The sequence below is a fragment of the Candoia aspera genome, chromosome 15 (genome assembly GCF_035149785.1).
Source record: "Candoia aspera isolate rCanAsp1 chromosome 15, rCanAsp1.hap2, whole genome shotgun sequence".
NCBI classification, from domain to species: Eukaryota; Metazoa; Chordata; class Lepidosauria; order Squamata; family Boidae; genus Candoia; species Candoia aspera.
The window spans coordinates 2740001-2761333 of NC_086167.1; the positions used below are offsets into that span (position 1 = coordinate 2740001).

General features: G+C 50.0%; 1 protein-coding gene across 1 annotated transcript in view; it reads left to right on the plus strand.

Annotated features, from left to right (window-relative positions):
• Window positions 1-20417, plus strand: part of AIFM3 (apoptosis inducing factor mitochondria associated 3) — a 38302-nt gene extending 17885 nt beyond the window's left edge. Inside the window, exons 7-20 of the mRNA XM_063315635.1 lie at window positions 278-374; window positions 838-950; window positions 1470-1556; window positions 1959-2050; window positions 5902-6032; window positions 6492-6607; window positions 6709-6780; window positions 7650-7713; window positions 8909-8985; window positions 13892-14009; window positions 15091-15205; window positions 16292-16366; window positions 17191-17295; window positions 19596-20417. Coding sequence (XP_063171705.1) covers window positions 278-374; window positions 838-950; window positions 1470-1556; window positions 1959-2050; window positions 5902-6032; window positions 6492-6607; window positions 6709-6780; window positions 7650-7713; window positions 8909-8985; window positions 13892-14009; window positions 15091-15205; window positions 16292-16366; window positions 17191-17295; window positions 19596-19635 — 1302 coding nt within the window. The 3' untranslated portion in view covers window positions 19636-20417. The remainder of the gene's footprint in view (window positions 1-277; window positions 375-837; window positions 951-1469; window positions 1557-1958; window positions 2051-5901; window positions 6033-6491; window positions 6608-6708; window positions 6781-7649; window positions 7714-8908; window positions 8986-13891; window positions 14010-15090; window positions 15206-16291; window positions 16367-17190; window positions 17296-19595) is intronic.
• Window positions 20418-21333: the final 916 nt, after the last annotated feature.

Genomic DNA, 21333 nt, shown 5'->3' on the forward strand with positions numbered 1-21333 from the left:
CACATAAAAGTGAGATGGGCTGCTAAATAAATAAATAAATGTGTGTGTGTGTAGCAGCCTTCCCAACCTGGGTGCCTTCAACTTCCAGAATCCCAAGAGAGTGGACTTCAACTCCCAGATTTCCCCACTAGCATGAGAATTCTGGGTGATGAAGTCTGCCTCTCTGGACAGCACCCTGGTTGGAGAAGACCGGGCCGGAGGAGTAGGGGTTGGGCCGTTGCACATTTCTGTTTGGGACTGATGGCTGAGGTTCACGCAGCCCCTTCTTCGTCCCCAGGCTCTCCAGGCCCAGAAGCGGACAAAGATGATGGCGAAATGCATCTCTCTGAGCAACTACAACGTCAGCAGCACCAACGTGCTCATCATCGGGGCAGGTACTGCCTGGTGGAGGCAGGGGGTGCCCAAGGGCGGAACTCTCAGCCGGGGGGAGGAGCCCTACTGGGAGGGGTGCTCCCCTGGGGCACCTCTGCGTGGCTCAGGGAGCAGGGATGTTCCATCCATCCCTTCAGATGTCAGGCTCAGTCCAGTTTTACCCAGATTTTCAGCCACAAGAGCATCCAATTGTAGAGGCACCGATTCAGTTATTCAGACTGAATTTATTCTCATTTATTTTTGAAAGATCTGTTCGGTCTGGGGATTCTGTTGAAGTGCTTTTGGATCGACTCTCCAGATCGAATAGTTGCCTGGCCCAGTTGGTGCCCCTGTGCTGGAACTGTGCCATTCCCACATCCTGGGAGCCCATGGTTTCATTCCTGGAGGAGGGTGGAGATGACTTAACGGGGAGTTCCCAGCGCCCGAAGGATGGGTGCTTCTGCCGACAGCCACTTCCTCCGGCAGGTCCGGCTGGGCTGGTGTGTGCAGAGACGCTGCGCCAGGAAGGCTTCTCGGACAGGATTGTGATGTGCACAGTCGATCGGAATTTGCCCTACGACAGACCCAAGCTGAGCAAGGTCGGTTCCATCCCATGAATTTCTCCAAGGCTTTCCTGAGAGCAACATGTGGCTGGTGCAACTTTCGACTGGCCTGGAAAGAGAGGGAGAGAGATACTTTCAGATTTGCAAGATTTTGTCAATGTAACCTTACAGTAAAGGTAGAGCCAGTACTTCTGGTTGTGTTTCGCATTTGGACTACCTTGCAAGGCTGACAACAATCTTGCAAGTCTGAAAGAACATCTCTCCTCCCCACCCTGCCTTTATAGTCCAGGAAACTAGGGAGGGTCCCTTCCGAGACATTTGCCAGGGCCACATTCCTGCTGGGGGCTCAGCTGCCTCTTATCTGACAGTTGCCTGGTCTGTGGCTCTTCCTCCCGTCTCCCGAGGTCATTCCCACAGACCGTTACACTTCCTTAGTGGAAACCCTCCAGGTGTATGTGGGACTACCACTCCCAGAACTCCTGGCCAGCCTGGCACACATCTGGAAGGCTTGCAATGAGTATAAACTCCCAGAACAACACTGGCTTCTGCTTTCAGTCAATGGATTCCCACGCTGACCAGATCGCCCTGCGCCCAAAAGAATTCTTCCGCATGAACGACATTGAGGTCCTGACCGAAATGCAGGTGAGGGTCTGTCTCTGTGGGAGGAGCGTGTTCCAAAGAGTGCCTGGCCCTGCTGCTTGACATGGGGAGGGAGAGTCCGTGTGCTGTGCAGACTCGAAAATGGATTTTATTAGCCAGCTATTAACCCAGAGAGGGTTTGGTTTAGCCCAGCCTTTGACAGCTGCTCCAGCAAACCGGGACCTGCGGAGGCATTCCCTCGCAGTTGCTGGCTTCTCTTCCGGGGGAGGGCGTTAAAAAGGCACAGGATGGGTGGATCCCTGATGCAGGTGTTCAGGGTCCCGGAATACCGTCCCCAATGTGGATTTTGTGTGTGTGTGCGCGTGCGCGCGTGTGTATTGCTCTGATAGAAAAAAAAAGAACAGCTGAGAAATTACTGTTACTGACCCATCGATATTGTTTCAGGTGGTGGCGGTGGATGTCAAGAACAAGACGGCCATTTTCAAGGATGGGTTTAAGATGGAGTACAACAAGCTTCTGCTTGCAACAGGAAACACGTAAGTGACTGCGGACGGTTTTGCACCTAGCGTGGATTCTTGTTTTTCAGGTGGGGGTAGTTTTTTGTACCCCAAATGACAAAAGAGTGTTGTGGTACCTTAAAGATGAATCAGTTGACTGTAGCATAAGCTTTCATGGCCCACAATCCACTTCCTCAGATGCACCGAAGTTAGTCCTGGCAGAGGAGAGGTGGGAAAGGAGAGGGGAGAGGTAGCATTGCTTTGGGGGGGGGGGCAACCCACCATCCCCCACCAACCAAGATTGCTCTGCTGAAATTTTGTGCCAAAGGGCTGGATTTTAGTGGCACCGTCTTTTACCTCCCTTCCCCTGCCCCAAATTAAAAATGGAAATGACATTATTCTTCCCCCATCAAAATGGTAGTTTTTCAAGCCAATTTTGGCCTGTTGGGGATGGGTGGGGCTCAAAAACTTTCTGAAGGGCAAACAGCTGCCACCCCCATCCTTCAATCCTATTTCCCCTGAGAAACAGCCAGGAATTGGCCCTTAGCCCGCTCACCCAGAAAAAGAACTGAAAAAATCCAGCCTCATTCTCCCAAGGGATATCCTTAGGTGATACCAGGATGGATGGATGGATGGATGGATGGATGGATGGATGGATGGATGGATGGGAGGCTGCTCTAGAGAAGGGCCAGAAGGGACTCCATGCTTCCATGGGACAAGAGTGTCCTGCCTCAAGTTGTTAACACATACAGTGGGGCAGGAGACGTGGTTTCACTTCATACATGCGGATGACCTCTCTCTTCTGGAATTCGTAAAATGAATACCAAGAGAGTTGTTCTTGATAAAGTTGGTCCGTGGTCTGCACTTTGAGGATCTAGTGGAGAAGGTCCAGATAACCCTGGCTGGTTGGACTCTTCCAGCTCCTCTTCCAGGGTCTGCATTTAGCAGAACCTAACACGCAAATCACAGCAAGCCCAGAAAGAGAACTGGAGAGAGGTGCTTAGGCTCCAGCAGGAGCTAGACGAAAAGGCTGCACCTCTGAACTTCCTGCTCTGGGGAGGGATGGGGAAGGAAGGAAGGAAGGACTTTATTCTTCCAGTAGGGAGAACTGAAGCAGGAAGGCAAAACGGGGCAAAGCCAGAGAAAGGAGACCTTTGCTTCCTATCTCAACCCTGAGGGCTAACCCTGCAGTCGCCGGCTGAGAGGTGCAGAGGTCAGTGTTTCTGGATCTCCATCTCCAAGGGGATTGGGGACTGAAGGGCCTGGGGAGTTGAAATGTGTCCTTCCGATGTGAGGTGGGGGTCCTTTGTTCTTTTATGGAGCAGTTGGCCAGCCTGTTCTCTGTGGAGTGTGGAGAGCTTGGCAGGAAAGCGGTTGGAAGGGAGTTGCTGGAAGGGCCTGGGTGACCAAGTGGTCAGCCACCTGCCGCCTTTAAGCCATCAGGATGTGGGCCAGAACGCGTGGCTGTCTTGTGACTTCCCCACATGCAGACCCACTCTGTGCTCCTATAATCCATAGGTAAAGGTAAAGGTTTCCCTTGACGTAAAGTCCAGTCGTGTCGGACTCTAGGGGGCGGTGCTCATCTCCGTTTCTAAGCCTTGGAGCCGGCGTTGTCATAGACACTTCCGGGTCATGTGGCCAGCATGACGACACGGAACGCCGTTACCTTCCCGCCGAAGTGGTGCCTATTGATCTACTCACATTTGCATGTTTTCGAACTGCTAGGTGAGCAGGAGCTGGGATGAGCAACGGGAGCTCACCCCGCTGCGCGGTTTCGAACCGCCGACCTTCCGATCGACAGCTCAGCGGTTTAACCCGCAGCGCCACCGCGTCCCTCTATAATCCATAGTTTAGCTTAATATGTTTCAGTTACCGCTGTGTGCCAAGGCTGAACTATCATTCTTGGACCAACAGCCACATCTGGGCTCATTCCAACAAGTGGGTGGAGCCAAGACAAAGAAGTTGGTGGGGCCAGGAGAGAGGCAAGAGATAAGACAATGGATTTTAAACTTCCGGAGGGCAGATTCTGCTTGCATGTTAGGAAAAACTTCTAAAGGGAAGAGAAGTCCAAGAGAGGAGGTGGGTGCCAGAGGAGACTGAACCCCCTCTCTCAGGACTGCTTTAGTGTGGATTCCTGCACTGGCAGGAAGTGATTTGTGTCCCCTTCCAGCTCTAGGATGCTGTGAAAACAAAATGTGATTAAATTTAACTCAGATTTAGCTTCATTTAATTTGAATTTAATTTTAAATTCAACTAAGTATACCTAAACAGATCATTCCCGTTGTATTTAATGACTTTGCTTTGAAACGTTGGTGGGGAAATATTCTTAGGAAGTACAGTAATTGTTTGATTCTTGGCACCGGTCTTTTAGATTTGGCAATTTTGCGTTTGCAGTGGGCCTTTGACAGGATCTGATAACCAGCAGCATCTGCAGCAAACCATGGGGACATGCAAATGGTGACATGTGCATGAGGATGTCATCACGCAACTGCAGCCAATGCAGATTTGCATCCTGACACCTGATGCAAGTACATAATTTGCAGCCTTTACATGATGACATCACCCAAACTGCCCCCCTCCCCTGCCGCAGGTCCCCATGGGGATACTGAGAGCTTTTTGAAGTGCGGTGGTTAGTATTTTGCATGAATATGCAGTAGAACTCAATATCTAATCAACAGCCTGATTATATTTTAAGTTTGCTTCCTTCACTAATTTGCAGCATAACTTATTTATTCTTAAACCATTTATAAGGCTACCCAGGTCATACCATGTGATTCTGGGCAGCGTATAACAGGAAAAAGTGAAAAAAAAAACCCGACAATCAGCCAATACGACGTATCTCATTAACTCACTCAAACAGTTCTGGTGATCAGAACTGAAGTTTACCAGTTGTGGCTCATCCAGACCTCAATAGCCAGGTCTTTGCCACCTTTCCAAAGGCCTGCAAGGAGCCCCCAGCCTCTGACTCCTACAATTATATTCCTGACATTGGGCAGCAAATTGCTGGACATTGGTGCAATGTTTTACTTACTTCTGGAGGGGAAGCAAATAATTAGGGTGCATTTACGCCTTTGGATTGGGTTGAAAATTGGTCAAGATACAGGATTCCTCAAGTTAAATTCCCCTCTGACTGACTGCGACAGGCACGTTGGTGCTGTTTCCTCGGCAAGGGCATGGAACTGGGTTGATGTTACCTTCCAGGGTGTTTTTCCGTTTCCCAATGGAACTAGCCTGGTCCAGTCATGTGCAGCCATGTGCAACCTCCCCTTGAAAGATCTGAGAAGCTGTCCCCCCCTTGACAAAAATTAACCCCCCCAAATCACATGAGGCCTAATTCAGGATGAATTGGGGACCACGAACATTAACCCAGGAGAGAATACCGTCTCCAGCTGCCCAATGCTCCTCAGCCCCGAAGGCCAAGCAAGCACTACTGGCTGTTCAGAAAACCCCACCTTCCAACAGGTGAGTCTCTTCGGCTCAGGGCGGAACTGTGGGGTCCTTGGCGCTCTCTGAGCTTGCAGACGTTTGTTGCCCGACTGGGCAGCATCTTCAGTGCGAGGAGGGAGCGGGCTTTGCTCTCTGTGTATACACAGTCGCTTGCCCTGACAGTCTAAGCCAGTGTTCCTCAACCTTGGCAGCCTGAAGATCTGTGGACTTAACTCCCAGAATTCCCTAGCATAGCTGGCTAGGGAATTCTGGGAGTTGAAGTCCGCACAGCTTAGAATTGCCAAGGTGGAGGAACCCTGTCCTAATCCATCTTTGGCTAAGGTTTCTTTGAAGGTGGGCCCGGGAATAAGGAGGCTTCCTCTCCTCGTTATCCCACTTGCCGAGGCTTGACTTTTAGAGCATTCCTTGGCTTGACCTCACCTTCCCCCAATCTCTCTTTGCAGGCCCAAAACGCTCAGCTGCAAAGGCAAAGAAGTGGAGAACGTTTTCACCATCCGGACCGTGGAGGATGCCAACCGGGTGGTCAAAGTGGCTGCCGGCAGAAATGCTGTGGTGGTGGGGGCCTCTTTCCTTGGTGAGCAAAGGCTGCGTGGCCAGCTTCAGATGCCGAGCTGCTTCATAACGCAGTTAGTTCACGCAGTGGGATCCAACCATCATGGTTTGCTACCTATTTATGGCTTAGCCTGCACAGCAAATTCTGCTGCTTGTAGTTTATTGTACAAACCATGATTAAGGAAACCATGGCTTAGTACAGTGTGTGAACACAGGCTAAATATCCCTTGAGAATTAAACACCCCTCTGTGCCTGAGATGGAGGTGCCCTTGGCTTCCCCCTCTGGTTTTAGCTCAGTTGTTTTTTCCTCTTGGCACCCAACTTGGCCTGGCCAGGGCGGCCTGCTCCAGAAGTGGGATCTTCCGCCTTTGCACTGCACCAACCCCAGGCTCCTCCTGAGCCCCAGCTCAGCGTTCCAGTTTTCCGTGGACCTTCCTCGCTGCGGCCCCGTAACGGCCCTGCTCCCTCCGGTGTTTTCCAGGGATGGAGGTGGCTGCCTACCTTTCGGAGAAAGCTCACTCGGTCTCCGTGGTGGAGCTGGAAGAAGCGCCCTTCAAGAAGTTCTTTGGGGAGAAGGTCGGATGCGCCCTCATGAAGGCAAGAGGATCCGGGGAGGGCCAAGCGTCACTTTGAGGGGCCACCTGGGAATGTTCTTCCAGCAGATCAACCTTCTCTCCCCTTCCTTTCCTCTCGGACAGATGTTTGAAAACAACCGAGTGAAATTCTACATGCAGACCGAAGTGTCAGAACTGCGGGAACAGGACGGCAAGGTAGAGCTCGGCTGAGGCTTTGGGGTCCCACAGCCCCCTCTGTTGAGCCTCACAGTTGGCGGGGGCAGGCCAAGGGGGGGACCCGGTCGTTTTGCAAGCCTTTGAACAAGCAGCTGGGCGAAAAAGCTTCTCTTTTTGCAAAGATGGGAAACCTGCAGCTGTCCAGGGGGAGGCCAGTTCTCTGGAAGGTATGCCTGGTTCATCCCTGCTGCCTCCTGGGGTTTTTTTGGTGGGGGGGGGGGGAGAAAAGAAGGTGTCCAGAGATGAAAAAAGCGAGTGTCAAGGACAGGGCTCCTCCTCACCTTTGCCAACTGGGTGGGCCACTCTGTTCTAGCACTTCCCCAACATTGCCCTGTCTGGATGTGACTCAACTGCCACTCCCATCAGCCACAGCCATTGCAGCTAATATCCAGAAGCCCTCTAGCCCTCCACTGGACTCTCTTTGAGACCTTAGGATTCTGCACGTGCACGGAGGGAGGAAGGCCACAGCCTGCCCTCGGGACTTCTTTCACAAGGCACCAGGAGATTTCTTTGAACCCGGGCAGGAGAGGAGGAGAGGCACAGCCCCTCTGGGTAGGCTGCTTGACCTCCTCGCAGACCTTTCCCACCACCTAGAGCTTAGAAGGTGGCCAGAATCCTTCTGTTTCAAATGGCCCAGCCACATCCATCAACCCCAGGGAGGGGTGGAGAGCTTCTTCCATCCAGCACTTGGTTTATTTTATTTATTTATTATTCAGATTTCTATCACTGCCCATCTCCCCCCAACCACTTTGTTTTCTGGCTTCACAGATAAGCAGAAGTATGTCAAAGAAACCAAAAGTGTAATGTTACTTGTTTTTTAATTTGCTGCATTTTGCATTTCCCCAAAGCTAAAGGAGGTGGTGCTGAAGAGTGGCAAGGTTCTCCGGGCAGACGTCTGCATCATTGGCATAGGTAAGTGGCTGGGGGCTATAGGGCATCCTCTGAGAGGAATCGAGAAGGTCAAGACGGCACAAGGATTGCATAATCAAAGCCGCTCTCACTTTTTAGATGTCACGTGCTTTGATCAGTTGGTCATGGCCACCATCTTGACTTTTTTGATAACCCTCCTGTGGATATCCCTGAGTGCTCCTATGTTTGGGGGACCCTTCCTTGAGCTTTCTGGAATGACAGCCCCTTTTTACCATGCAGTTCTCTCTGTCCAACAGGGGGCAGCACTTAGCTGACTTTTGCTGAGTTTGAAAAAAACCACTTGATAGGTACTTGGATGGGGGACCACCTGGAAATTCTAGGGCTGTAGCCTAAACTGAAGAGGAGGCCATGGCAAAATACTTCTGAATAGTTGCCAAGAAAATTGTCCATGAGCTAAGTCACAGGACTCAATGAGAGAGAGTAAGAGAGATTGTGGCTGGTCCACAAAAGCTGTGTGGGTCAGACCTGGTTAATACTTGGATGGGAGACTGCTAGGGCAGTAGATGAGCCTGGGAGACCAAAGATGAAGAGAAGGCAAACCACCATCTTAATGCCAGGAAAACTACATGGAATCCCCACTTTTTGTCTGAAAGAACACTTGTATTTGGGGAAAAGATAAAAAGTAAGATACTGGATTTTTTAAAAAAAGCTTTAGCTATGACAGAGACATCCTTGCACTAGATAATTATCTGATATGATAGGAACTGTGGTCTACTGAAGCCATGAGAAATTGTGAGAGGGAAATAGTGACATGGTGGGGGAGCCGGAAGAGTGGTGGTCGTGGCCAGCAAAGGCTTTAAAACACAGTAGCAGCGTCCAGGAGCACTGTGGGACAGACAGATGAGCAATGATGCCTTATTTTATTTACTTAAAGCACTTTTAATTCACTTTTCCACCAAAAAGCCAGAACACCCTACATTCCATTAAAGAACAACTACCACACAAGACAGTTACAAGTCAAAAATTGTAACATGGAAGGAAAAGGGGAGGAGGAGGGAAGAGGAAAAAAACAACAAAGCACCGATTGGTAACTGGGACTTAAACTTGTACTGTCTCAAGTTTATATTGGCAATCTATTCTTATATGATTTATAAAGTGGACAGAGTTGCCATGGGAGGGGGCTGTGGGGGTCAAAGAGCCCCTCCCACTGACAATGGCACACTCCTTTTCGGTACAGGGGCCACTCCAGCTACTGGCTTCTTGAAGCAGAGCGGCGTACATCTGGACTCCAAAGGTTATATTGTGGTGAACAAGGTAGGGCCAGCAAAACGTGCCAGTGAGGGGAAGAGCCGATGGGGGTGGCCAGTCAAGAGCTGGGCATTTGAAAGTGATTGAGGCAAGATGGGTATCCATCCATCCATTTCAAATTTTAAAGTAAAACTTAGCACCTGATTTTTCCCTGAGTTAAATTGTGAAGTGGTTTCATTCTGTGTGGATCTCTTTTCTCCCAATCTGAAATTATTTGGATAGAAATGGGGGGGGGGGGCTGGCAGTGCTGAGAGAAGACCAGAGCCTCAGACTCAGCTGGTGGACTGAAAGGGCGGCCCTGCCCCAGAATCCTTGGAGCAACAGGGTAGTCGCTGGGGCTGCCACTGTGCGACCGAAGCCCCAACCTTTTTTCACATGATCCTCATTTTGGGATCCACTAGAGCGTCCCTGGCGGATGACTGCCCGGCCTCTGCTGGAAGACTCCAGTGAAGGGGAACCAATGTCACGCGGCAGCCTGTCCCACCACACAGCTGCAGAGCCAGGAAGTTCTTCCTGAGGTCTCGCCTGGAACTGCTTTGTAATTTTCACCCACCGGGTTCCAATTTGATTCCCATTACTCCTCTCTAACTCAGCCTTCCACAGCAGATAAAACAACGCTGTTGTGTGAATATTTACTTCCTGCCTGTGCCCTGTGCATCAGCTAACGTCGCCAAGCTTCCAGAAGGTTGCACTGCAGCCCACCTGGGTTCAGGCCTGACTTCAGTTCTTGACCTCGATGCTGCATGACTTGACCAAGTTGATCTCAGGCTGTTGGGGTGGGTGGGGTGGGGTGGGAGTCCTGAGCGTGCTTCTTCTTTAGGCCACTTAACTGCTCACGTGCTTTGCGAACCAACAGACTTTGTTTCGCCAGGATTGCCCGTCAGTAACTGCTCCTTTGAGTGCTTCTAGTCCTTCCCCTTGTGTCCTCCTCTTCCATCTGCCTTTTCCAAGCATTGAGGTCTGACTCTTGTCTTTGCATTTTTTCTCCAAAGTAGCAATAGTTTCCTCAGTGGTTCTTCCAGTGAGCAGCCTGGCTGTATTTCATCTGCTCCTGAATCGTTTGCTCTTCTCGGGCTCTGAGGTTTTCTCAATACTGTTCTCCAGCACCACAATTCTGAGGCATCAAGTCTTCTTCCGAATGAGTCTGCAGCTGCCAAAAAGCCAACGCAGTCCTGGACGGCAACCACAGAGGGATAGTATCAAGATCACGGGGAGTGACGGGACCGCTCTAGACCGCACTGGTGAGGCCACAGTTGGAATACCACGTTCAGTTCTGGTCAGCCCAATACAAACAAGATGCTGAGGCCCCAGAAAGAGTGCAGAGAAGAGCAACAGAGATGCTACGGGGTCTGGAGGCTAAATCCCGTGAAGAGCGGCTAAAGGAACTGGGTCTGTTTAGCTTAAAGCAAAGGAGGCTGAGGGTAGACATGATGGCGGTCTTCCAATTCTCAAAGGGCTGCCCCAGGGAAGAGGGCGTCGATCTATTCTCCATGGCACCGGAGGGTAGGACAAGGAGCAACGGGTGGAAGCTCGTCAGAGGGAGACCCAACCTGGACACAAGGAGGAATTTCCCGACAGTGAGAACTCTTAAGCGGCGGAACAGCTGGCCTCCCGGAGTGGTGGGTGCTCCATCGCTGGAGGTTTTCAGGAAGAGATTGGATAACCATCTGTCCGAGATGGTGTGAGGACTCCTGCCTTGGGCTTAGGCAGAGGGTTGGACTAGAAGACCTCCAAGGTCCCTTCCAACCCTAGGATTCTATGATTCTTCCTTCAGCCTTTTTGATGGGCCCACTTTCACAGCTATATGTTAAGCTGGAGACCCCTGGCCTTGACTGCATGGATCTTAGTGGTCAATGTGATGTCTCTGCACTTTAATAGATCTGTCAATCTTTCTCCCAAGTAGCAGACGTCCCCTTATGCCATGGCTAGAGTCATTACCCCTGTGAATGCTTGAGCCTTGGAAGGTAAAGTCTGCTGTTCCTTCAACTTCTCTACCCATTTGCATTGCCTGTGGACAAAATCTTCATTTTTTAATGCCACTGAGTGGCAGACTGGCTTTTGCCCTCTCTTCTTCTCACCTTCAGCAAGAAATGCTTTTGGTCTTCCTCAAGTGATATCCTCAGGGTATGTGAGGTTGTTGGTGCTTCTTCGAGCTATTTTAATTCCAGTTTTTATTTCTTCAAGTCCAGTATTTCTCATACTGCCTACAAGTTAAATAAGGGGACAGGATACAATCTTGGCACACTCTTTCCCACTTTTAAACCACTTAGTTGCTCCGTATTCTGTCCTAACTATTGCTTGCTGTCATCACACAACTTCCTCAGTAGGCAGGGGATAAACTCAGGTTTTTAAAACCATCTATCCAGAGTTTGTATTCCGCACCGGGAAAGGCCTTTGTATAATCGATAAAGCAAAGACATTTGGGGGGAACGCCATTGCTTTGCTCCGTATTCAGCAGGTGTTAGTAGTGTGGTCTTAGGGACCTCTGCCTCTTCTGAAACAGCAGTCCTTGTCATTCCGTGTCTTCTTGAGGTCTGAATTGGAGGTGAAGCTGCGCAACGCTTTCAGCATTCTTTAACCCTGCCCTTGTGGGTCTTTTTGCCGGCTGGTGCAGTTGCGGGTTGGATATCCAAAAAGGTGAACTAGGAAAGAGGCCCAGGATGCTTAAATTAAAACAAAGATTTATTAAAACGGTCCCTATACTTACAGCGTCGGAGATTTGCCCCCCCCCCCACCAAATGCACTGCAGTGAGCCTGGTTGTGGGGAGGGGAGTAGCCTGTGGACGTGACTCACAAAGGGGTTGCTTTTGTGGGCAAGTTTTATAGCCCTACAACCTCTCTCTCCCCACACCTCCGGAGTTGCTTAGTTTAGGCATCAGCAAAGGAGGGTTACATATTAATGGGAATTAAATGTCTAGCAGGCACTAGGCACCTGCTACAACAAGGGGGAAATAATTATCTATTTGGGGTCAGAGCAGAAAGTACGTTATCTCGCAGCTCACAAGAGTAAACAGAAGCGCTTGCTTGTCTAAGCAGCCTCTCTTCCAGGTATTAATTAAAAAACAGGGGTCAGTCACAGGACAAGTATTGAAATGTAAATGGATATTTTCCACTCCCTGGACCGCTGCTGTGGTCTCCGTATCTGCTTAGAGAGAGCCTTTAACTGCATTGTCTTGTATGATTTTAAACAGGTCTGCTGATAATTTCTTCAACTCTTGCAGCTCGGTGGTTAGCAGTATTTTCTAGGGCCCATTTTACTTCTTTCTTTCTAGAGTGTCTGGCTCTAGCGACAAAATCTTCATACTATCAGAGATTTGGGGATCTTTTTTACAGTTTATCTGCATCTGTTCGTCATGCCTTTCCAGTAGGTTTTTGCCTTATTTTTTACCGTGTTCCTCTCTGCATAAAAGTTGCCCTTAATTTCCATAATTTTCTTAAATAAAATTCCTGTCCTTCCCATTTGATGGCCACCCACCATTTCTCTGCATGGCTCATTTGGCTATAACCCCTTTTCTCCTGTTGCTTTTCTCCCTCTTTAGTTGGGCACCTTTTCCTCCATCTCTGTTATTTTTGCTTTCCACTTTCCTTCTGCAGTTGTCTTCTGCTATCAGCTGCTTGGCCTCCTTTTGCTTTTTCACATTTGGGCTTTGCTTCATCTTTCAAGATGTCCCGTAAAACTTCTTGTTAGCAGAAAAATGGAGAAAGAAGGCTTAATAACCCGGTGATTTGTGGAAGACACCAGGTCAGTTTTGTCACGGCCTTGCCTGGGTGGCCTCCACGTGAACCCCGGCAGGGTCAGCCTCTGCAGTGAGGGCTTCTTCCCAGGGTGTGCAGCTCTCAGGAGGAAGAGCGGGGCTGGGTTACCTTTTTCACTGTCCATGAAAAATGAACAGTGAAAAGTGTCCAACCAAAGTGAGAAAGGAAGCTTTGCTCTTTCTTCAGAACCATACCATTTATTTAGTTATTTGTTTTACTTTTTTTTAATCCATTCAATCGTGTCTGATCCTCGGAGACTGCCTGAACGAGTCCCTGCAGTTTTCTTGGCAAGGTTTTTCAGAAGTGGTTTGCCATTGCTTCCTTCCTAGGGCTGAGAGAAAGTGACTGGCCCAGGGTCACCCAGCTGGCTTTGGGCCTAAGGTCGGACTGGAACTCCCGGTCTTCCGGTTTTTAGCCTGGTGCCTTCACCACTGCACCAGACTGGCTCTCTTGTTTTACTCACATGGCTGCAAAACCAGAAAATATCAAGGGGGCGTCTGTTAAAAACTCAGTTGAAACAAACCATCAGAATGCAACAGGTATGAAAATTAAATGACGCTAGCTGCGGAGAGGTACCTAAAAGAACTTCCAGCTATTCCTCATCATCACTGTTTCTAGTCATCAGCCAACTATTGTTGCACATTTTTAGAGGTTGGACCAGCCTTTCTCAGCATTCTGACCCTGGAGGAACCCTTGAAATATTTTTCAGGACTGGGGGAACCCCTGTACATTCAGGATCAAATATAGGATGGAAGTTAGAAAACTATTAGATTCGTTTCATGGGTAGGCCTGTATATATGCATGAACAGTGTTCTTCAACTAAAGATAAAGAATGAAAATGTGAAGTTGCTCGAATATGAAATAACGTTTTAAATAAATCATGATCCCCCAGGGAACCCCTAGGGACCTCTGGCGGAACCCTGGGGTGCCACGTTGAGAAACCCTGGGTTGGACAAATGGTCAGATTCATCTAAGCTACTGAAAAAAAGTTAATAAATTATTTTGTCCAGTTGCTTTGCCTGTCCTTTGCAACAGTTTATCGATAGTCCCCCTTCCTTCCTTCCTCTCTCTCCTTCCCCTCCCTTCCCCTTCCCTCCTTCCTTCCTTCCTCCCTCCCCCTTCCCCCCTCCCACGGGGCTCTTCCTCTCCCTTCCAGACGATGCAGACCAGCATTCTGGGAGTTTTTGCTGCGGGGGACGCGGTCGCCTTTCCCCTGGCGCTGAGAAACCACAAGAAGACCAACGTTCCGCACTGGCAGATGGCCCACGTGCACGGTGGGTCTCGCTGGGGGCTTCTTCCTCGGAAGGGAAGTCTCCTAATCCCCGTCCGCCCCGGAGGTCCTGGCCCCCTGCTTGCCTCGGAAGGGGCGCAGGGACCTGCAACCTGCTCGTTCTTCCAGGCAGTTTAGGCCAGTCAAGGTACAACGGCTGATAGAGGACCAGATCCGGTGGTGCCGATTCTTCCGCGGTGGGGTGAGGAGGGAACGGATTCTGCATCCCCCCATCTCTACCGCCCTGCCTGCCCTTGCTCCAGGGATGGCTGTTCTGGGGCCGGAACAGCCCCCCGGGCTCTCCTGCTGGTCGGACGTGCTTAGCTGGGCGCTCAGCTGGGCTTGTCCCTGTCACAGGTTCCTATGCATAAACCTCCTTTCTGTCCCGGTTGTAACGCCTGCGTCCCTCATCCTCGCTCGGGTCGGATGCACCCCCGCCCGCGCAGAGCTCCTCTGCCCCCGTGACAGCAGGGCAGGGCAGGGCGGGCGGGCGTCAAAAAGGCAAGACGGCGCCCACGACGGCTGACCAGCTTCTCCTGGTCTTGAGTCTCTCTCGGTGCAGCGTAGCATTGCGTTGGTCTCATCTGCGGCTGCGTGACACTGGACTGACGTTCACTGTGGGATCTGCTGGGACACCCAGAGGCTGTTCACATGTCCCGCTGGCCTCTGTAGTTCTCCCAATCCTAGACTCGTGAGCCTTGGATATTTCCTGCCCAAGTGCAGGACTGCGTTTGTCCCTGTTTGTGAAGGAATGTAGAGCTGGTCTTGGAGATAAGGAGGGATGAGCGAGCTGCTGAGGGAGGACTTTCAGAAAAGACTGCTTGATCCTGAGAAACAGGACAGCGCGAGAAAGAGCCTGGTTGTGTGTGTGGAGAAAGTTGGACAGGCTTTCGTGGCTCAGTTAGTCTACCCTACGACAATAAAGAACATTGTTGAATCCCTGCAGTGTCTGTTTCTTGACCCGGCCAAGAAACCTTGAAGGGCTTACAGGATTGAAATAATGCACGAACATGGCGTTGATGTGCTCCAGAAGAACCTGGTTCATGTTCCTGGCTGACTCCCATTGCTTCTCCATTACGTTCCAGGGCGCATAGCAGCACTGAACATGTTGGCTCACGGGACAGAAGTCAGCACCGTCCCTTACCTGTGGACCGCTATGTTTGGCAAGAGCATTCGCTACGCTGGTAAGGGAAGAGCAGGGTTAGGGTTGGGGTGTGCGCAGCAACCCGCTGCTTGGCTGTGTTAGTGGTTTGGGTCTGATGTCCTCAACTGCTTTGTATTTTAACTTTTGTAATGTTTGTAATTGTTTTTATTTTATTTTAATTCTGTTTGCCGCCTAGAGTCATTTATTGAGATGGGCAGCCATATCCTGTGAATTGGATAAATAAAATAAATTTTAAAAAAAAGAACACATCCAGGCAGAATGGCAATATCCAGTGCTATCCCATCTCTTCATTATGAAGCTGGGGGACTCTCGGAAGAAATTTACTTATTTATTTTTCAAATTTTGCCACCGCCCATCTCCCCCCCCCCCCAAGAGGGGCTTTGTATCTGTAAGCAATTCATGATTTAAGCCTAGATTTGAAGAGCTGGAGAGAGTGTCTCGCTTAAGGTAAAGGTAAAGGTTTCCCTTGACGTAAAGTCCAGTCGTGTCCGACTCTAGGGGGCGGTGCTCATCTCCGTTTCAAAGCCTTGGAGCCGGCGTTGTCCATAGGACACTTCCGGGTCATGTGGCCAGCATGACTCACGGAACGCCGTTACCTTCCCGCCGAAGCGGTACCAATTAATCTACTTACATTTGCATGTTTTCGAACTGCTTGGTGTGCAGAAGCTGGGACGAGCAACGGGAGCTCACCCCGCCGCGCGGTTTCGAACCGCCGACCTTCCGATCGACAGCTCAGCGGTTTAACCCGCAGCGCCACCGCGTCCCTAGATTTGAAGAGCTGGAGAGAGTGTCTCGCTTAGGGCTCCTTAAAATATGTCCTTCTCTATTCTTGACCCAAAGGGAGCTAATTCTGCACCTTGTGGACTCATCTGCAGATTGGAGCATAATTTTCCTTGTTTTCTCGGTTTTGCAATGCAGTGCTCCATAAAAATGTGCTGAAATGCATTTTAAAAATGCGTATTTATTTCAGAATGCTTCTAAATGCATTTAGGCATGCATAGTATAAATTGTTTTCTTACAATACAGATTTTATGCTTTTTAAGAAAGAAACGTGTGGATTAATATAGGAAAAAGTAGAAACTTAGTTCTTCCTATATATACATGTTGCTTTTCTTTTCTAGGCCATGGGAAGGATTTGATGATGTGATTATTCGGGGAGACCTAGATGAACTTAAATTTGTAGCCTTTTACACAAAGTAAGTGCCCATGAAAAGCTTTAATTTATGAGCCACCATAATCCAGGTTGTTACTGTTTATTTATAGTGAATAAATACAGCTGTTTGTATAATGCTTGGTGATGTTACAGAAGCTGGCTGAATCTGGGCAATCACTTTTAGTTTCAAAGAATCATAGAACTTTTTTATTTCAGACCTTGGCCATGAAATGCTAGAAAAACATTTTCTGAAGACGCACACTAAGGACCATTCCAGACTGTCAGGGTCCAAAAGGATCTTGAAAGACTTGAATATTGGGCCCTATCCAACGTTTAGTGGTGAGAAATGTAAGGCTCTGCACATAAGTAGGAAAACCAGGTGCCCAGGAACAAGATAGGCAGTCCCTGGCTTAGCAGTTGTATTTGCGAGAAGGATCTGGGTGTCTTGTAGACCACAGGTTTCACATGAGTCAGTGATGTGCAGCAGCTGTGCATAGAAAGGGGTGTGCCTGTTGCCGCTAGGCAGCACCATCTGCAGAGGGGGATTTAAAAAGCCATCTTGCCTTTTTTGACACCCCCCCGATGGGTGCCACTGCTGCTAGATCATTCTTTGAGCTAATTAGATGTATCACGCAAATGTAACCACTGTGTTTGTGTTCCATTCATATTACCCCACTGCCGATCCCTTCAGTTTCTTGGGTGAATTCAGCAGACTTTCTCCTTGGCACAAAAGAAGGAAGTGCCTGGAAGAAACCCGTGAGATCCACCTGGATCTTCCTGCCTCATGTGAGATGCTCCGTTGCCCTGGGGCAGCTGCCCCGGCCTTCGCCTGCTGAGCCCTCGATCTCTCGATCTCTCTCATTCTAGGAGCGACGAGGTCCTTGCCGTGGCAAGCATGAACTATGACCCCCTGGTCTCCAAGGTTGCCGACGTCATGGGGTCTGGCAGGACGATCCGCAAGCGGGATGTGGAGTAAGTAAACCAGAGCTGCCGCCTTCCTCCAACAGGGAAAGATTAACGCTGAGCAGACCCCACTCCCACCCCCATGTAGCAAACATGCTTGAGCAGCTCCCCTCGGCAAGGATAAGCATGAGCTTCCTGTAGCTCTCCCGGCCCATTTGAAATGCAAGCGCATCATTCCCACTTCGTCAAACTGGGTTCTTTTTATTTTCTTTCCACCTGGCAAAGTTCTCTCCACTGTGCAGGGAGGAGTGAGCATTTGCCTGAAAGTTGGGATGGTGGGGATTTGAGCGGCCCTTTGTTCTGCTTCTGAATCAGAGGTGTCCATGGAGGGGGGGGGCATCAAAAAAGTCAAGAGGGCAGCCAGGACTGTTCAGTCAAGCCCCATGCATAAAATGCGGGTGGGGCTTTGATTGCTGCCATCTTGACTTATTTGACACCCCCTGGGGATGCCTTGTTCTAAATCTAGGCATAGACCATTCTAATGCGCAGAATTGGTATAGACCACAGAATCCTGCTCTTTTGGGCTTAGAACAGGGGTGAGGCAAGGTTTGGGGTGATGGAAAGTGTGCTGGTTTTTTTATTGTTGGCCTTCTAGGGCCTGAAGAGCAGAGTGGCAGAACAGGGACAGAACAATTGCTACCCGATTTTCAGTTTTGATTTGTTTCCCCTTTTTCTGAAAGTCGCTGCGGTCTTCTTGTCTTCTCCACCCCCACATGGCCACGGCAAATATTTGCACTGCTTTTGTTTGTTTGCAGCAGAATTTTGGCACTACAGCTTGGTGTGGGGGGGGGATACAAAAAGGGAGCTGGGACTATCCAGAGTGCTCAGGCTGCCTCCCCCAGCTTAGAAAGTGGATGATCCCACTGAGCATCCGACCTTCCATTTGGGGAATATGGTGGGACATTTTCCTGCTCGTTCTTTAGCAGACATCCCATTTCAGAGAGATGGAAGAGCGAGGGCAACAGATGCTGAAGTTTCAGAAGTGAGAGAGGAGTGTTAGGCTGGGTAGAATTTTTATTTTTTTCAGCACTGAGGAAGGTTACAGTGACTTACTCTCCCTTTCTCTCTCTTTCGCCTTTACTGCTGCAATTTAAGGCTCTTCATCCGGTATGGCAAGTATGTATGCTTTAGTCAGCATCGTGGTCTTGCAAATGGTGTTTGAGTGACTGCTTTCAGCTGAGAAGCTTTTACTGCTTTCTAATTCGTGTAAAGGGAGAACCTGCTGCAGAACTGCTCAGTTTTAGATGATTCAGAAGAGCCTTGTGGCTGGTTTGGTGCAGAATTCTGTGTCCTCCAGTGGTCAGCTGGGGGCAACAGGCAGACCTGCTCCCTCCCTCCCTCTCTCTCTCATATCTCTGGTGTATTGCCCACAGGGGTCTCCACAGGGTATGATTTAAGAAGTTAGGATGCCACCCACAACAGTGTGATTGAGGGTGTGATGCACAAAAAAACAGATGGAGCTTCAGTTGCACCCCCATGGCCACCCTCTTGACTTTTTCTGCCATGCCCTGCGGACCCCCTGCCTGCAACTCTGGAGATAGCAAACGGCCCCGAGGCCAGGAGCTGTGAAGGGATATCAAGACGACTCTGGGGAAGGAGAGGAGGAGCCGCCAAGGGAGGGGAAAGAGCAACTCAGTCCTGGGAAGGTGGAAAGCGCAAGGATAACTCCATTTTGGTTCTGTTTGGTGTGAGAGGGGGCAGAGAGAAACTCTGAGAGGCTTTCAGGACTGAGGGCAGCCCTTCAAGGTAGCCCAAGTCAGGAAACAGCCATGGCAGGGATTCCAGAAATGCCATATGTGTGTGTGTGTATACACACACACACACACACACACACACAAAGAGTTAGGCTCCTTACTGGTGCAGAGTTAATCACAGAAACTTGAAAGCCTGTCCAGGTTTCTCTCTGTAACCATGAAAGCTGTTTGTAGCTTTGGGGCAGTTATTAAATTTTAGCTCCAGGCCAGACTGGAGTACATAATGCAGCCTTCGGTTCCTGGAGGGAAGGCAGACTATTGATCTAATGGACAAATAATGAAAACAGATTCCCACTTTCCGCCACACCCACGCCCACACACCTACCTGCACAACCAACACTTCTCCTGTAACCCCCTTTCTGCCCAAGAAGTTTCCTGGGTTCCCCAAGTGCCTTCAGCTGTGCCAGGGGGTGGCAAACGTGGAGCATGCTTTGGCTTAGCTGCTGGCTGGTAGATCTGTGCACCTGGTCGGGTCTTTCAGCCAGCAATGACTACGTTCTGCTGTGCTTCAGGGAGGCTGCAGTAACCCAGCTGCCTGTTTTGTCTTTCCTGCAGAACTGGAGACATGTCCTGGCTAACGGGAAAAGGCTCCTAAGGGCCTGGGAATGCCTGGTTCCACTTCAGGGACCTCGGCAACAGCCACCTTCCTCCAGGCTTGGCGAACCTAACCCTTCCCTGTGAATCTGCTCCTGGCTCTTTTTCCCTCCGTCTCAAGGACCCCCACTGGAGCTCATCAGAGGTGGACTTGTACTTCTGCTGCCTGGGATGGTTGCAAAAGCTCCCAGAGTGGAAACTCACCAAAACTGGTGGTGCACTTTAGATTCAGGACCATGTTCTGCAGGAATGCTGAAGAAGTGTGGAATTCCACTCTGGGCAGTGCGTTCTCAGTAAATACCTAGGGCAGGATTGCCTTAGCTTTTTAAATTGAAAGTACCTTTACCTTTAAATTAAATCAAGCTTAGTTTTTATTCTGCTCCTGCCCGTTTGTTGGAGCGCAGCATCCATCATGGAAAGCCAAAACCCAACCTGGCCAGAAAATGTTATTCTTTTTCCTTCTGGTGCAATTGATTCATGCATCCATACTGGGTAAACTGAGTCATCCTGATCCTGTTCACACTGGTGAAATGCAGCTGAAGCCCTGCTGGGTTTTATGTGTGATGGGCAGAGCTCTGATTGCACCATTGTGTCCACCACCTTTTCTTTTTTTACTACACCCTTTGGGCACTCCTCTGGCTCACCATTCCAGGTGCATAAATAAGAGGGCAGTCGGGCTGGCCTAACGTGGTCTCTCACTGCATCGTGCAGGCTGTCACAATCTCTCCACTTTTTAAAAATGTTCTTAATAAACTAAATATATGCCATGCATCTATGTATACACGTTGGTCTCCAGTGCTTGTCTTGGTAGAAGTAGCGCAGCAGTTGCTGTGACCTAAAGGGGGCAGGACATTGGGAAGGGAGAGAAAAGGCACCTGCAGGCCAGCCCACTCACCTGTGCTCTAGGCAGGGCACCTTTCTGCTCCACGGAGCTGGCCAGTCACCCTGGGCGCAGGCTAAACACGAAGGAAGGGGAGGGAGGGAGGGAGGTGGGGTTTCCCACCTGGCATCTTCCACTCCTGTTGGACTACAACTTCCATTATGCCCTGCATTCCTGGCTGAAACCATGTTAGGTTGGGAAATGGGAGATGCAGTCCAAGTGTTCCAGATCAAACCTCCTGCTTGCTTCCTTCTTCTGGCTGCATCCCAGCCTGATGATTCTATGAGAGACACCTGTAGCCCCCAAATGGCCCAAGGAGTGGATTTAGTCTGCTGGTGGTGGGGATGCTGTAGCCCAAGGAAGATGTGTCCACTCCCATGGCTGCAGGCTATGTCCCCCCTCCCCTGCCCGCCTCCTCCATCCTGACACTGGGCACCAGCCTCCCAGGGCCTGTTGGGTTGGTGCTGCTGGACTGACAGAACTCTGGAATGGGAGCAGCCGCAGCAAGGCCCTTGGGAAGTGGGAGACCTTCCTCTTAAAAAACAAAACAAAACAGTGTTTGCCTTTATTAATTTTGTTGTTGTTTATTCGTTTAGTCACTTCCGACTCTTCATGACTTCATGGACCAGCCCAAGCCAGAGCTTCCTGTTGGTTGTCAACACCCCCAGCTCCCCCAGGGACGAATCCATCACCTCTAGAATATCATGTATCCATCTTGCCCTTGGTCGGCACCTCTTCCTTTTGCCTTCCACTCTCCCTAGCATCAGCATCTTCTCCAGGGTGTCCTGTCTTCTCATTATGTGGCCAAAGTATTTCAGT